Here is a 14,508-nt window from a genome sequence, read left to right as displayed (position 1 = left end):
TGCTTTTAAAGCCTGATGACCCAGGTTTGATTTCTCAGAACCCACATAAAGTCAGATGCACAAAGTGGCGCATGTTGTCTCTGGAGTTCATTTACAGTAACTGAAGGCCCTGGCATACCCATAACCACTCACCTATCCTCCCTCCCTCCCTCACAAATAATTTTTAAAAGTATTTATTTATTTATTTGAGGCGGGGGAGAAAAGAGGGGTGGATGAGAATGGGCATGCCAGGGCCTCCAGCCACTGCAAACAAACTCCAGACAAATGGTGCCTCCTTGTGCATCTGGCTTACATGGGTGCTGGGGAAATGAAACAGGGTCCTTCAGCTTTGCAAGCTAATCCATCTCTCTAGCCTAAAAATATTTTTAAAATATATTTCAGGGCTGGAGAGATGGCTTAGCGGTTAAGCGCTTGCCTGTGAAGCCTAAGGACCCAGGTTCTAGGCTTGACTCCCCAGGACCCACGTTAGCCAGATGCACAAGGGGGCACCATTTGTCTGGAGTTTGTTTGCCCTGGCACACCCAATCTCTCTCCCTCTCTCTATCTGCCTCTTTCTCTGTCACTCTCAAATAAACAAAAATATTTTAAAAAATATATTTTTTTTTACTTATTTATTTATATATTTTTTTTACTTATTTATTTATTTGACAGAGAGGAGGCAGGGAATAGGCGCGCCAGGGCCTCCAGCTACTGTAAACACACTGCAGATGCGTGTACCCTCTTGTGCATCTGGCTTATGTGGGTCCTGGAGAATTGAACCGGGATCCTTTGGCTTTGCAGGCAAATGCCTTAACAGCTAAACCATCTCTCCAGCCCCAAGAATTTTTTTTTAAGGCAGAACCTAGTTCCTCTGTCCTTAAATACTAGCTGTATTCCTAGTAACTTACTTGCCATTATAGAATGTATTATAAAATGAAAATATACAGAACACCTGAAATTTGGTCACATAATCACTGTGGATTCTGCCTTGCTCTCCTTTGGATAACCCAAAGGAGAAGGCAGCTGTCATGTTGTGAGGAAACCCAACCTAACTGATGGAAAGGCCCATCTGGCCAAGAACTGAGGCCCTACAGTCATGAGAGGAAACCATCTTGGGAGCAGTTGCTCAAACCCAGATTTATCAAAATCATATCGCTAAGGACTTCTGAGTTTGATGGAAAGAAACTGTTAATGTTTGCATTTAAAGCTATAAAGCAGACAGGTGTCCCAGCACTTGGGGAGGCCAAGATAGGAAGGAGGACTGCTTTGAGTTCCAGCCAGCCCGAGCTAGACTCTCAAAAAAACAAACAAAAAAAGGTACAAATCTCTTTTACAGCAGTAGAGATATCCCACGTAGATTCTGTTACACAGAAAGAAGATATATCTAATGCAGATTTTGTTATACAGAAACAAGATAACACTTTAACATAAACTTTAAAAAGTCGGGTATAGTGGTGCACACCTTTAATCAGTGGTGCAACACTGGGGAGGCAGAGGTAGGAGGACCATCAAGAGTTCAAGGTCACCCTGAGACTAAATAGTGAATTCTAGGTCAGCCAGGGCTAGAACGAGACCCTACTTCAAAAATCAAACAAACAAAAAACCTTTAAAAAATGTAGGAGTAACTTTGAACAGGAAGTGGAAAAAACAGACTTGGAGGAGAGCTTTAGTAAAAGTTTTAAGAACTTTATAACAGACATTTGTGGCTTAGACCTAGTATGGTCATGCATGTCTGTAATCATAGCACTTGGGAGAATGAGGTAGGAGGTTTTCCCTGAGTTGATAAAGTTTGAGCCTTAAGGAGGGTGCAGGTGTAAAAAGTAAAAAAGTGGTAGAAAATTGAGCAATAGTACCAGAAAACAGCAATCTATGCAATCTAGTTAAGGTTAATTTTCAAGCCAAGGTGGAGAACTGAGGAAGACACTCAACATTAACTATGGCCTCCACACATATGTACAGACATGTGACACACCCACAGTGGGAGGGAGGGAAGGAGGGAAGGAAGTTCACAAAATAGTCATCGTTTTCTGGCTTTGAATAATATCTTCCCACCAAGAGAACTCAATAAAAATCTCTGGGAAAGCCAGGCATGGTGGCATATGCCTTTAATCCCAGCACTCAGGAGGCAGAGGTAGAAGGATGGTCTTGAGTTGAGTCTACCCTGAGACTACATAGTGAATTTCAGGTTAGCCTAAGCTAGAGTGAAACCCTTCCTTGAAAAACAAAAAAATAAATAAATTAATAAAATAAAATAAAATCTCTAGGAAAGAAGTTGTATTATTCAACATCAGAACTACCTATACAAACACCAGACAAAATAAAAATGAATGCTATACCTGTGTCAGCTTCGTGTTCCTTATTCTCATCTGTGAGAGGGTTGTCATGAAGCTTCAAATAGATCTCTATAGCAATTCTTGCTGCCTTGAAGTAAAACGGATGCTGTCGAAGGACATCTTCTAGTTTTAGTAAGTCCACATATGATCTAAGGGTAATCTTCCTCATACAGTACGTATGAAAGTCAAACTGGTCATCAGTGATTTCTATAAAATGCTAACAAAATTATCTTTTTATTATTATACTGAAGTATAACAATGTCTATGAAAACTACAAAAACAAAACCATTACATGTTTCTATGACATTAAAAATTAGTAAGCAAAAATGTGAAAGTATTAATTCAATAAAAAGATTCTGCAATATTAAATGAGCAAATACAGTTGACTACTGCCTAGCAAAGTATAAGACATAAGAAACTGAATTGAATAAAAAGAGAAGCATAATGCCTTATATTTTTATAAATATATTTATTCCTTTCTTAATCACTTAATGAAAAACTATTTTGACAGACCAGCTGTAAGTAATTAGCATATAAAATGGAACAATTAAGTAGACTCACATGTCAAACAACTAGATTTTAGATTTTATGTTGAATAACTAGAAGAGGTTATAGTAGATAGTATTTGATAATTTTTTTGAAGCTATAAATCTATTCCCCAAGCCATGTGGTTACTCAGGTATGTGGGATGCTAGTAAGCCAATCAACCTCTATATACAACCAAACACTGATGTTCTACACGACAATACTATAAACATTAACTTAATTATATAAAATGTATCTATAAAAAACACACACACAAAAAGAAAGGCTACTATTAGCCACGGAAATAAATCCACATGAACACTAGTGATGCCTTTTTAATGGAGAGGACTTACTTTCAGGCAATCTCATAGAACCCAGGCTAATCTCAAACTTACTGTAGTTAAGTAGGCCTTGAACTCCTGATTCTTCTGAGTCTACCTACCAAGTGCTGGGATTACAGGCATTCACCACCACATCTGTCTTATAAAACAGTTTTATCAGAAAATGCTGAATTAATTATACAGGATGTAGAAAACTTGTTAAAAGACTTCTAAGCTTGGATTGTTATGAAGGGTAGACAGGCTCAGAAATTAACATCACAATGAATAGGAATGTAGCTTTGCTTAATAGTCTTTTGAGTACTAATGAATAAGCAGCAAGAATTCCAAACACAAAGCTCATTAAAAATGCAGCCACCCCAGCACTTGGGAGGCAGAGGTAGGAGGATTGCCAAGAGTTCGAGGCCACCCTGAGACTACATAATGACTTCCCACTACATGATGACTTCCAGGTCAGCCTGGGCTAGAAGGAGACCCTACCTGGAAACCTCCCTCTGAAAATGCAGCCAAGATACAAAATTTTCATAAAGTTTCAAAAAGGATTTTAAAAGGAAAAACAAACAATACAGATTGGCTAGAAATACAGTAGGTATGTGTATATGTATATATATATATAGATAGATATAAATATAGTTTCCATTATAAAAATCTAAAAATTGGAGTATTGGTTGTGAAAAAAGAATCACAAACTGTCAATTATAAAGAGGACTACAGACAAACAAACCTTTTGGACTTGCCCAAAGCTCCAATGTCTAACAGAATAAAATGAGAAACTTACACATATAAGGTACTTACTCTCTCAATTTCATGGCACTTCTTAAGTGCTTCACCAAACTTATTCATTGCTTTATATGCCTGGGCACATTCTGTCTGGAACCACATGCACTGCATTTCATTCAAATTCTCTACTGCTGATGTTCCTTCCTATATGAAAATTATATACATCAGGGCCATTTCTCATCAAATACAATCACTCCTAGGACAGGGGTGTCCAACCTTTTCACATTGCAACTCGGTGTTGTCATCTACAAAGTTCATGCTCAAGAACTATGCAATCAAGTTACAAAGGGAAAAAAACTCTTAATGCTTTAGTTAGCCTTCAATTTTCTATTGGGTCACATTAATAGCTATTCATAATTGCATATAACTCTGGTGCCATGGGCTAGACACCGCTGGATAAACGATTAGAATTCTTTTAAAATAAATTTTTTCTTAAGCATTCTTAGGTGTAAAAGGGAACTGTTGGAATAAAAACAAAATTGAAATTGTTTTCTCTTTCATAAATATTTTTCTTAAAATATTTTATTTGTTGCTGGGAGTGGTGCTGCACACCTTTAATCCCAGTCCTCGGGAGGCAGAGGTAGGAGGATCACCGTGAGTTCAAGGCGACTCTGAGACTACATGATGAATTCCCGGTCAGCCTGGGCTACAGCAATACCCTACCTTGAAAAACCAAAAATAAATAACTAAAATAAATTAAAAATTTTTATTTGTGAGTATAGCTTCAATTTGGGGGTCCATTTAACTTAATGACTGCTAGTTTTGAAATGTCTTTGTAAGACTAGGACTGGCACAAATGAAGCAGTATGGAAGGTTAGGCAATGGGGTCACACTTTCTGTGTTCTACAGAAAATATTTTTGTTTTATATGGAGTTTTATTCACTTTTCAAAAATACTAAAGTTTGCCCTTCAGCTGCTGAGCAAGCATTTGTAGCTTGTACAATGACAGAATGGACCCAAAGCTTAGTGTTGTGACCCATTTTGAAAATAAAATATCTTGGGCTGGAGGGATGACTTAGCAGTTAAGGTGTTTGCCTGCAAAACAAAAGGACCCAGGTTTGAATCCCCAGGACCCATGTTAGCCAGCTGCACAAGGTCGCATGCGTGTGGAGTTCATTTGCAGTGGCTGGAGACCCTTGCATGGGCCCCCAATAAGTAAATAAATGTTTGGTTTTTTTTTAAACTTCAAGTGGCTGGAAAGATGGCTTAGCAGTTAAAGTGCTCGACTCTCCAGGTCCCATGTAACATAGATGAACAGTGACACAAGCGTGCAAGGCTGTCCATGCATGTAAGGGAGCACACGTGTCCAGTTTGAAGGCAACAGCTGGGGGCCCTGGCATGACAACACACACATACACACACACACACACACACACGCACTCTCTCTCACAAAAAACCAAAAAGACCACTTTGTTGGGCTTGCCTTAAAAGAACAATTTTAATAAAATTCATTACGTAAATATGTAAAAGAAAATGTTTTTTTTTTCCTTACTAATCTTGACTAACTTAACATCTGGATAACTATGGTATTAAAAATGTTAAAAATGGGCTGGAGAGATGGCTTAGTGGTTAAGCGCTTGCCTGTGAAGCCTAAGGATCCTGGTTCCAGGCTCGATTCCCCAGGACCCACGTTAGCCAGATGCACAAGGGAGTACACACGTCTGGAGTTCACTTGTAATGGCTGGAGGCCCTGGCGCGCTCATTCTCTCTACCTCTCTGCCTCTTCCTCTATGTCACTCTCAAAAAAAGCCTGCAAAACCAAAGGACCCAGGCTCAATTCCCCAGGATCCACATAAGCCAGATGCACAAAGTGGCACATGCATCTAGACTTCATTTACAGTGGCTGAAAGCCCTGACACACCCATTTTCTCTTCAGTGCGTGCTCTCTCTCGCTCTCTCTCTCAAATAAATAAAGTGCCGGGTGTGGTGGCGCACGCCTTTAATCCCAGCACTCAGGAGGCACAGGTAGGAGAATCACCATGAGTTCAAGGCTACCTTGAGACTACATAGTGAGTTCCAGGTCAGCCTGGGCTAAAGTGAGACCCTACCTTGAAAAACAAAAAAATTTTTTTTAAATAGAATAAAATAAAATCGAGCTAAAGTGATGGCTTAGAGGTTAAGGCACTTGTCTGCAAAGTCAAAGGACCCAGGCTTAATTCTCCAGTACTCACATAAGCCAAATGCACAAGGTGGCACATGCCTTTGGAGTTTGTGCGCAGTGACTAGAGGACCTGGCACACCCATTCTCCCTCTCTCTCCCTATCATTCTATTTTCCTGCATCTCTCTCAACTAAATAAAAATATTTTGGTCTGTAGAAACAGCTTAGCAATTAAAGCACTTGCCTAAACCAAAGGACCCAGGTTCAAATCCCCAGTACCCACAATAAGCCAGGTGCACAAAGTGGCCCATGCATCTGGGGTTCATTGGCAATGAGTGGAAGCCCTGGTGTGCCCATTTTCTATCTACCTTTCTCTCTCTCAAATAAAAAAAAAAAATTTAAACAATTTTTTAAAATATTAGAAACAAGGGCTTGCAAGATTGCTCAGTGGTTAATTGCTCTTGCTTGCAAAGCCTGCACTGGTTCAATTCCCATACACAACAACATAAGCCATACCCAAAAGAGTGGCACAAACATCTGCCGTCCATTTGCAATAGCAAGAGGCCCTGGTGCAAGTGCAGATGCACATGCAAGCGAACACAAACAAAAATAATCAACAGTTAAAAACTGTTAAAGGGCTGGCTTAATAGTTAAGGCATTTGCCTGTAAAGCCAAAGGACGCAGGTTCAATTCCCCAGGACCCACGTTAGCCAGGTGCACAAGGGGGCGCATGTGTCTGGAGTTCGTTTGCAGTGGCTGGAGGCCCTGGCATGCCCATTCTCTCTCTCCCCCCTTTCTCTGTCAAATAAATAAATAAATAAAAATAAAATATTAAAATAAACTGTTAAAAACATTTTTGGAGAAGAGTGAAGTACAGGCATCATGCCCTGTTTGCTCATAAGTAAGAAGAGCCATACAAACCCGTGTGAATTTTGAGCACATTTCTTCAGCTTCTTTAATCAGATTGGCTTTTAACATATATTTTGCACACTTGGAGTTAATAAATCTGTCTGCTGTGTCCAGGGCCTGGGCTTCATCCATCCACCTTGCAGCTTCTTTAATATTCCCCGCATGCTGACAAGGTGCAAAAACAAAATAAAACACTAACTATGATAATTATACTGCACATATAATTTCTTACCTATTGATAAATAATTAAAATAAGTGAAATAAAAGGTACTCTTCCAATGCAAAGTGATAATGTAAAAGCATTTCTCTGTAAGTTTTCTATACTTTCTTGGCCATCTAGAATGTAGTTTTCTGACTCATTTTAGTGCTTTTATTTCTCTACTGTTAAACCCCCCACTGTGCAAGGAAATATTTGGCATAAAGTGACACTGAAAAATACCTGCTGGGTATGGGGGTACACATCTATAATCCCAGCACTTGGGAGGCAGAGGTAGGAGGATAGCTGTGAATTTTAGTTCAGCATGAGACTACACAGTGAATTCCAGGCTAAGTCTGGGCTAGAGCAAAACCCTACCTAGAAAAATACAAACCAAAACAAAACTAACTATCAAAGAACAGTAATAGCCTGTTACATCAAAACAAAATTAATTCAATATAAAAATTATAACAGAGGCAAACTGATGGCCACTTTGTACTTCAAAGCAGTAATGAGAAAAATAAATTAGGACTTTAAAAGGACATTTCTTAATGATCCTATTTCTAATTTACCTATCTAGTAGATGTGTCAAAGTCACAAAACTAAGCAAAACTTGTTTTTTAAAAAAGTGCTGGGCTGGGCCTGGTAGTGCATGCCTTTATTCCCAACACTCAGGAGGCCACCCTGAGACTACATAGTGAATTCCAGGTCATCTAAGGCTAGAGTGAGTGAGACCTTAACTTGAAAAGCAAAAAAAAAAAAAAAAAAAAGAGGGCAGTGCTTTTAAAACACTACTTAAGGGCTGGAGAGATGGCTTAGCACTTAAGGCACTTGCCTGTGAAGGCTAAGGACCCAGGTTCAATTCCTCAGTACCCATGTAAGGCAGATGTACAAGGTGGCGCAAGCAATTGTAGTTTGTTTGCAGTAGCGGCCCTGGGGCACCCATTCTCTATTAACCTCTTTCTCTTAAATAACAGAACTCAGAGCAAAGTCTTGTTTAACCTCATTAACATTCTCAGATACAACCAACCTACACAGTGTTCATATATTAAAGTTCTCAATACAAGATAAACTTAAAGAAAACAGCATCATAATACTGACAGGTGGTCATATTCAACTGCTCAAATAAGCACTTTACAGTAAATAAAATTGCATTTGGATTAACTATACTGTTTTTATTTTGGTGCCCCCCCCCCAAAGTAAGGTCTCACAGTGATCCTCCTACCTTTGTCTCCCAAGTGCAAGGATTAATTAAAGACAGGTGTTGTCACACCTGGCTGCGTTAGTGATCCTCTCATCCCCGCCCAAACCAACAGAATGGCCAAGTATGAATACATGAGATTTTATCTACATGTGTATATATGTATTTGGATAGCCTTGTGCTTGTTGTGTGTATACAGTTACAGAAGATCACATAAGCATGACCATGACCATTCTTACATCAGATTCTGAAATGGGCTTTTTATTCCATATCTGTTCTAAAACGATCTAAACATTTATGACTCAGATCGCTACCTTCAAAGCTTTTTACCTTGTATATTTTAGCTTTTACAAGAAAGAGTTCTATTAAGGTAGGTGTACTTTCAATGGCGGTATTTATGTATTCCAGGGCAATAGACGGCTGACCAATTTTGTCATAGTGTTGCGCCAAGTAGTACTGGACCCAAAGTAATGTGGTTGGCGGTTCCTCCTTTCCATCATCTTCAAAAAGCACAGTTGGGAGAAAGAGTAGAGAAATACAGATTAGGTATTACGTACAATATGAAAGTATTCCCCTGCCCCTGCAAAAAAAATATGGTCCTCATATTTGTAAGGAAGTAGTCTGAAAGTCATTTACACAACCATAACATTATACCTAAGCACAGTACAGTGTATGACAAGGATCATGTTTTCTATTCTGAATCGTAAAAGTGCCTCAGCGTAACACCCTACATATAATAAAAACTTTTCAAGCCAGGCATCGTGGCTCACACCTTTAATTCTAGCACTCAGTAGGAGGCAGAGGTAGGAGGGTCATCATGAGTTCGAGGACATCCTGAGGCTACACAGTGAATTTTAGGTCAGCCTGAGCTAGAATGAGACCCTACCTCAAAAACAAAACCAAAAAAAAAAGAAAGAAAAAAGAAAAGAAAGAAGAAGGGATTTAATAAGTAAATATTTTTATCTGCCACAAAACTAATTATCAAGCTGGATGTGGTAGTGTACATTTTTAATTAGTCCCAGCACTTGGGAAGCTCAAGTAGGAGAGTCGCTCTGAGTTTGAGGTCGGTCTGGGGCTACACAGTGAGTTCCAAGTCAGCCTGGGCTACAGTGAAACCCAGTCTCAAACAGAAAATAAAAGGGGTTGGAGAGATGGCTTAGCAGTTAAGGTGCTTCCCTGTGAAGCCTAAGGATGCAAGTTTGATTCCCAGAGACCCAAATAAGCCAGATGCACAAAGTGGTGTATGTGTCTGGAGTTCATATGCAATAATACCTAGAGGCCCCAGTATACCCATTCTCTCTCTATCTCCCTCTTCCTCTCTCTCAAATAAACTATTTTTTAAAAATGGTTTCTTGGACTGGAGAGATAGCTTAATGGTTAAGTGCTTGCCTGTGAAGCTTAAGAACCCTGGTTCGAGGCTCAATTCCCCAGGACCCACATAAGCCAGATGCACAAGGTGGCAATGCATCTAGCGTTAGTCTGCAGTGGCTGCATTGCAGGCCCTGGCATGTCCACCTCTCTCTCTCTCTTTCTGTCTGTCAGTCTCAAATAAATAAAAACTTTTAAAAAATGGTTTCTTGGGTTGGAGGAATTATGCAGTGGTAAGCACTTGCTTGCAAAGCCTGGCAGCCTGGGTTCAATTCTGCAGTACCCAAGTAAAGCCAGATGCACAGGATGGCCCATGCATTGGTAGTGTACCTCCAGTGGCAGGAGGCCCGGGCACACCTTGTACTCTTCTCTTTCTCTCTCTCTTTTTAATTTATTTTATTTACTTGAGAGAGAGAGGTATAAAGAAAGAGGGAGAGAATGGGTATGCCAGGGCTTTCAGGTGCTGCAAACGAACTCCAGATGCATGTGCCATCTCATGCATCTGGTTTATGTGGTTCCTGGGGAATCGAACCTGGGACTTTTGGCTCTGCAGGTAAGCACCTTCACTGCTAAGCCAACCCTCTAGCCCTTTCTCTTTCTCTATTTAAATAATTTTTTAAAAGGTTTCTTGAACTGGTTATTAACTTATGAAACAAAAGTAATTGGACATACAAGGGTCAGCGGGAGTCTGATGTGGTTGTTCTCCACGTGTCCTAACCCTCTTGTGGCTGGTTCTGAAGTTTTGACATCACCAATTTCTCTTGATTTTAGTGGAATTTGGCTTTGTATCCTGTGAGTTTTTAGCATATTTCATCCAACTCTTTCTCTGGATACATTTTAAAGGAATAGAATATTTGTAAATAAGGGCTTTTATATTTTCAAAAAAATTAAAATTTTAAAAGGTCTCAACTAAAATCTGCAAAAAAAAAAAAAAACAGAGCATTTGCTTTCAATGGGAAGAAAAGATGATGACAGCATAATGAATGAGAGACTGACGGACAGAGGGAAGGGGTGTGAGGGAGTAGAAGTTGCAAAAATAAGAATAATTTTTAAAAATTATGGGCTTTCAGAGAAGCACAGCAATAAATTGCTTACACTTTTTGGTCTGCCAGGTCAGGAGTTGGTGACTTCCATTCCTTTTTACAAAAAAGTCACTGAGCCGGGCGTGGTGGTGCACACCTTTAATCCCAGCACTTGGGAGGTAGAGGTAGGAGGATCTCTGTGAGTTCAAGGCCACCCTGAGACTCCATAGTGAATTCCAGGTCAGCCTGGGCTAGAGTGAGACCCTACCTCGAAAAACCAAAAAAAAAAAAAAAATGGTGACAATAAAAGGAGCCAATGAAACCACAAAATGCCTCTGAAAAAATACTGTTATGATTAATGTGAGAGCCAGAAACAAGGGAAAACTTAGCAGCAGCATGCACTCTGGGTCTCACAGTAGGCTTTGCCACTACAGAAGCCAGAGCTCCTTGACAAAGACGATAATCCCAGATCTTCAGTGGCAATGCACAAGAAAAAAAATTAATATTCTGTCAGCAAATAAACTATCACCACCTACTGTTGCATGAAGAATGGAACCATTTGAGATTTACCTTTTTGTTCCCCTTTTTTTCTTTTTCTTTTTATATCATGATAGGGTCTCACTCTAGCTCAGGCTGACCTGGAATTCACTATGGAGTCTCAGGCTGGCTTAAAACTCATGGTGATCGGGAGGTAATATGATGGAGAATGTAATTTCAAATGGGAAATTGTGGGGGTGGGGAGGGAGGGAATTACCATGGGATATATTTTATAATCATGGAAAATGTTAATAAAAATTTAAAAGAAAAAAAACTCATGGTGATCCTCCTACCTCTGCCTCCCAAGTGCTGGGATTAAAGGTGTGCATCATCATGCCCAACTCATTTGAGAATTTTTTTTTGGGGGGGGTAGGGATTCGAAGTAGGGTCTCACTGTAGCTCAGGCTGACCTGGAATTCACTATGTAGTCTCAGGGTAGCCTCATGGCAATCTCCCTACCTTTGCCTCCCAAGTGCTAGGATTAAAGGTGTGCACCACCATACCTGGCCATTTGAGATTTTAAAAAATAATCAAATATGATGTATTTTTTGAAAAATTATTTGTGTCAAGCATGATGGTGCATGCCTTTGATCCAAGCACTCAGAAGGTAGAGTTTATGAGGATTGCTGTGAGTTCAAGGCCAGCCTGGAGCTACCGAGTGGGTTCCAGGTCACCCTGAGTTAGAATTAGACTACCTTGAAAAAAGAAAATCATTTGCCATCTTTGAAGAATGCTACCGAACCAGTTAATTCTACTAAAGAACCAAAAGGGTTAAGAGTAAAAAATGTACCCATCTCACCTGTACTAGGGAAACTAAAGTTACTTGGTAATTAGATAATAGGTGAAATAAAATTTCTATCTTTTTAAGATAATAGTACATGTCCAGTGATGGAAGAAAGTCATTTTGGCTCAGGCTTCGTCTTTTTAAAAACTTTTCTTTATGTACTTATTTATGTATTTATTTATTTGAGAGAGAAAGAGGCAAGGAGAGAGAATGGGCATGCCAGAGCCTCCAACCTCTGCAAATGAACTCCAGATGCATGTGCCACCTTGTGCATTTGGCTTACATGGGTCTTGGAGAATTGAACCTGGGTCCCCTGACATTGCAAGCAAGCACCTCAACCACTAATCCAGCTCTACTGTCTTGGTGCAGGCTTCTTAATGACCACCACCAAAAAATTATCTAATCTCTCGAACTAGAACTTTCCATTCGAATATTGTGTAATAAGCCAGGTATGGTGGCACATGCCTTTAATCCCACCAGCACGTGGGAGTCAGAAGTAGGAGGATCACCATGAGTTCCAGGCCACCCTGAGACTATACAGTGAACACCAGGTCAACCTGGACTAAAGTGAAATCCTACCTCTAAATCCCTCCCCCAAAATAATAATAAAAAATAATAATGAAAGAAAAAGAAAGTTTTGTACAAAAGCCTGGTGTGGTGGCAAATGCCTTTAGTCTCAGCATTTGGGAGGCTGAGGTAGGAGGATCACTTTGAGTTGGAGGCCAGCATGAGACTACACAGTGAATTCCAAATAAGTCTGGGCTATAGGAAAACCCTATCTAGAAAAACCAAACCAAAAAAAAAAAACAACAAAAAAAAAACCCAATAACCTGTAAAAGAGATGTTCTAAACCTGTCTGCCTGTTCAAAAATAGGTATTAGTTCCTCAGTCAACTAAAACCTAAGGGGGCTGGGTAGATGGCTCACGAGTTAAAGGCACTTGCCTACAAAGTCTGTCAGCCTGGTTTCAATTCCCCAGTACCCATGTAAAGCCAGATATACAATGTGGTACATGTGTCTGCAGTTCATTTGCACTAGGGACAGGTCCTAGCACACACATTCATTCCACCCTACTGCTCACAAAGAAATATTTAAAAAAATAAACATATAGAGCTAGAGAGATGGCTTAGTGGTTAAGGCGCTTGCCTGCAAAGCCAAAGGACCCAGGTTCAATTCCCCAGAACCCACATTAGCCAGATGCACAAGGGGGCACATGTGTCTGGAGTTCATCTGCAGTGGCTGGAGGCCCTGTTGCACACATTCTCTCTCTCTCCCCCACTCTTTCTGTGTCAAATAAATAAAAAACAATTTTAAAAATAAATAATTTACACCAAGTAGGGTGTTGTGGATCATGCCTATAATCCCAGAACTCAGGAGGCTAAGGTAGGATGATAGCAGGGAAAACCAGTGAGTTCCATGTCTGCCTGGGCTAGAGATATGGCTCAGCAGTTAAGGAACTTGCCTGCAAAGCTAAAGACCCAGGTTCGACTCCCAGGACCCACATAAGCCAGATGCACAAGGGGGCGCATGCATCTGGAGTGTTTACAGTGGCTGGAAGCCCTGGCACACACCCCTCTCTCTCCCTCTCTCTCTCTCTAATAAATAAAAAAATTTTAAAAAGCTATTTAAAAACAAAAAAAAAAAATTTAAGACTATAAAACTCAATTAAGAACATTTCTCCAACAAATAAATTGTATTAGAGATGAATGAAAAACTTACAGGTTCAAAGATGTTAGAAAAAAGATCAAATAAACTCAATTATGTCTTATGTGCATCTTTAAACAAAGAACAGGACTGGGCATGGCAGCTCACTTCTCACTCTGGAGACTGAGGCAGAAGGATTGCATTATTCCAAGGCTATCCCTGGCTAAAGAATGAGACCTTTCTCCAGTTTGGGGGTTGAGGAGGTGGCTCATGTCTATAATCCCAGCACTCAGGAAACTGATGCAGGAAGATCATTCTAAGTTTGAGGCCAGCCTGGTCTACAGGCTAACCCCCACTCCCCACCTCCTCAAAAGAAAAAAAAAAAAGAATATGCACTGGATATTTTATATATATGAGATAATGGTATGTATGTGTGTATGATAATGGCATGGTATACTGTTTGTTTCTGGTATGGGGTGAGAGAGCAGGACACAGTATGGGGGAGTTGAACCCACAGAATAGCACATACCAAGCAAGTACCTGGTAAGCCATAAGCATACAATCCTCCTGAGTAGGTTGGATTACAGACCTCAGCTACCTATTATGATTATGCTTTAAGCCCTCATCTTTAGACAGGCTGAGAATTCATGAATGAAATGAAGGTTAGGATTTAAGAATAGAGATAAATAAGGCTACAGATGATATTTTGGACATGAATTTAAAATTAATGCAGGCAAGTGATGGTTAAGTATTACTACTAATTAGTACATCTACTTTATAGACTATTTCAAACT

At 39.9% G+C, this 14,508-nt stretch overlaps 1 protein-coding gene across 2 annotated transcripts in view; it reads right to left on the bottom strand.

Moving 5' to 3' along the window:
* Naa15 (N-alpha-acetyltransferase 15, NatA auxiliary subunit) overlaps positions 1 to 14,508 on the bottom strand; it is a 102,682-nt gene that overhangs the window by 25,414 nt on the left and 62,760 nt on the right. For both annotated transcript variants that reach the window (XM_045131120.1, XM_045131121.1), the window contains exons 11-14: positions 8,691 to 8,860; positions 6,976 to 7,128; positions 3,971 to 4,099; positions 2,316 to 2,529 (exon numbers count right to left, since the gene is read on the bottom strand). In XM_045131120.1, coding sequence (XP_044987055.1) covers positions 2,316 to 2,529; positions 3,971 to 4,099; positions 6,976 to 7,128; positions 8,691 to 8,860 — 666 coding nt within the window. The remainder of the gene's footprint in view (positions 1 to 2,315; positions 2,530 to 3,970; positions 4,100 to 6,975; positions 7,129 to 8,690; positions 8,861 to 14,508) is intronic.

The sequence above is a fragment of the Jaculus jaculus genome, chromosome 12, assembly GCF_020740685.1.
Source record: "Jaculus jaculus isolate mJacJac1 chromosome 12, mJacJac1.mat.Y.cur, whole genome shotgun sequence".
NCBI classification, from domain to species: Eukaryota; Metazoa; Chordata; class Mammalia; order Rodentia; family Dipodidae; genus Jaculus; species Jaculus jaculus.
This window is presented reverse-complemented; position numbering and strand designations above follow the sequence as displayed.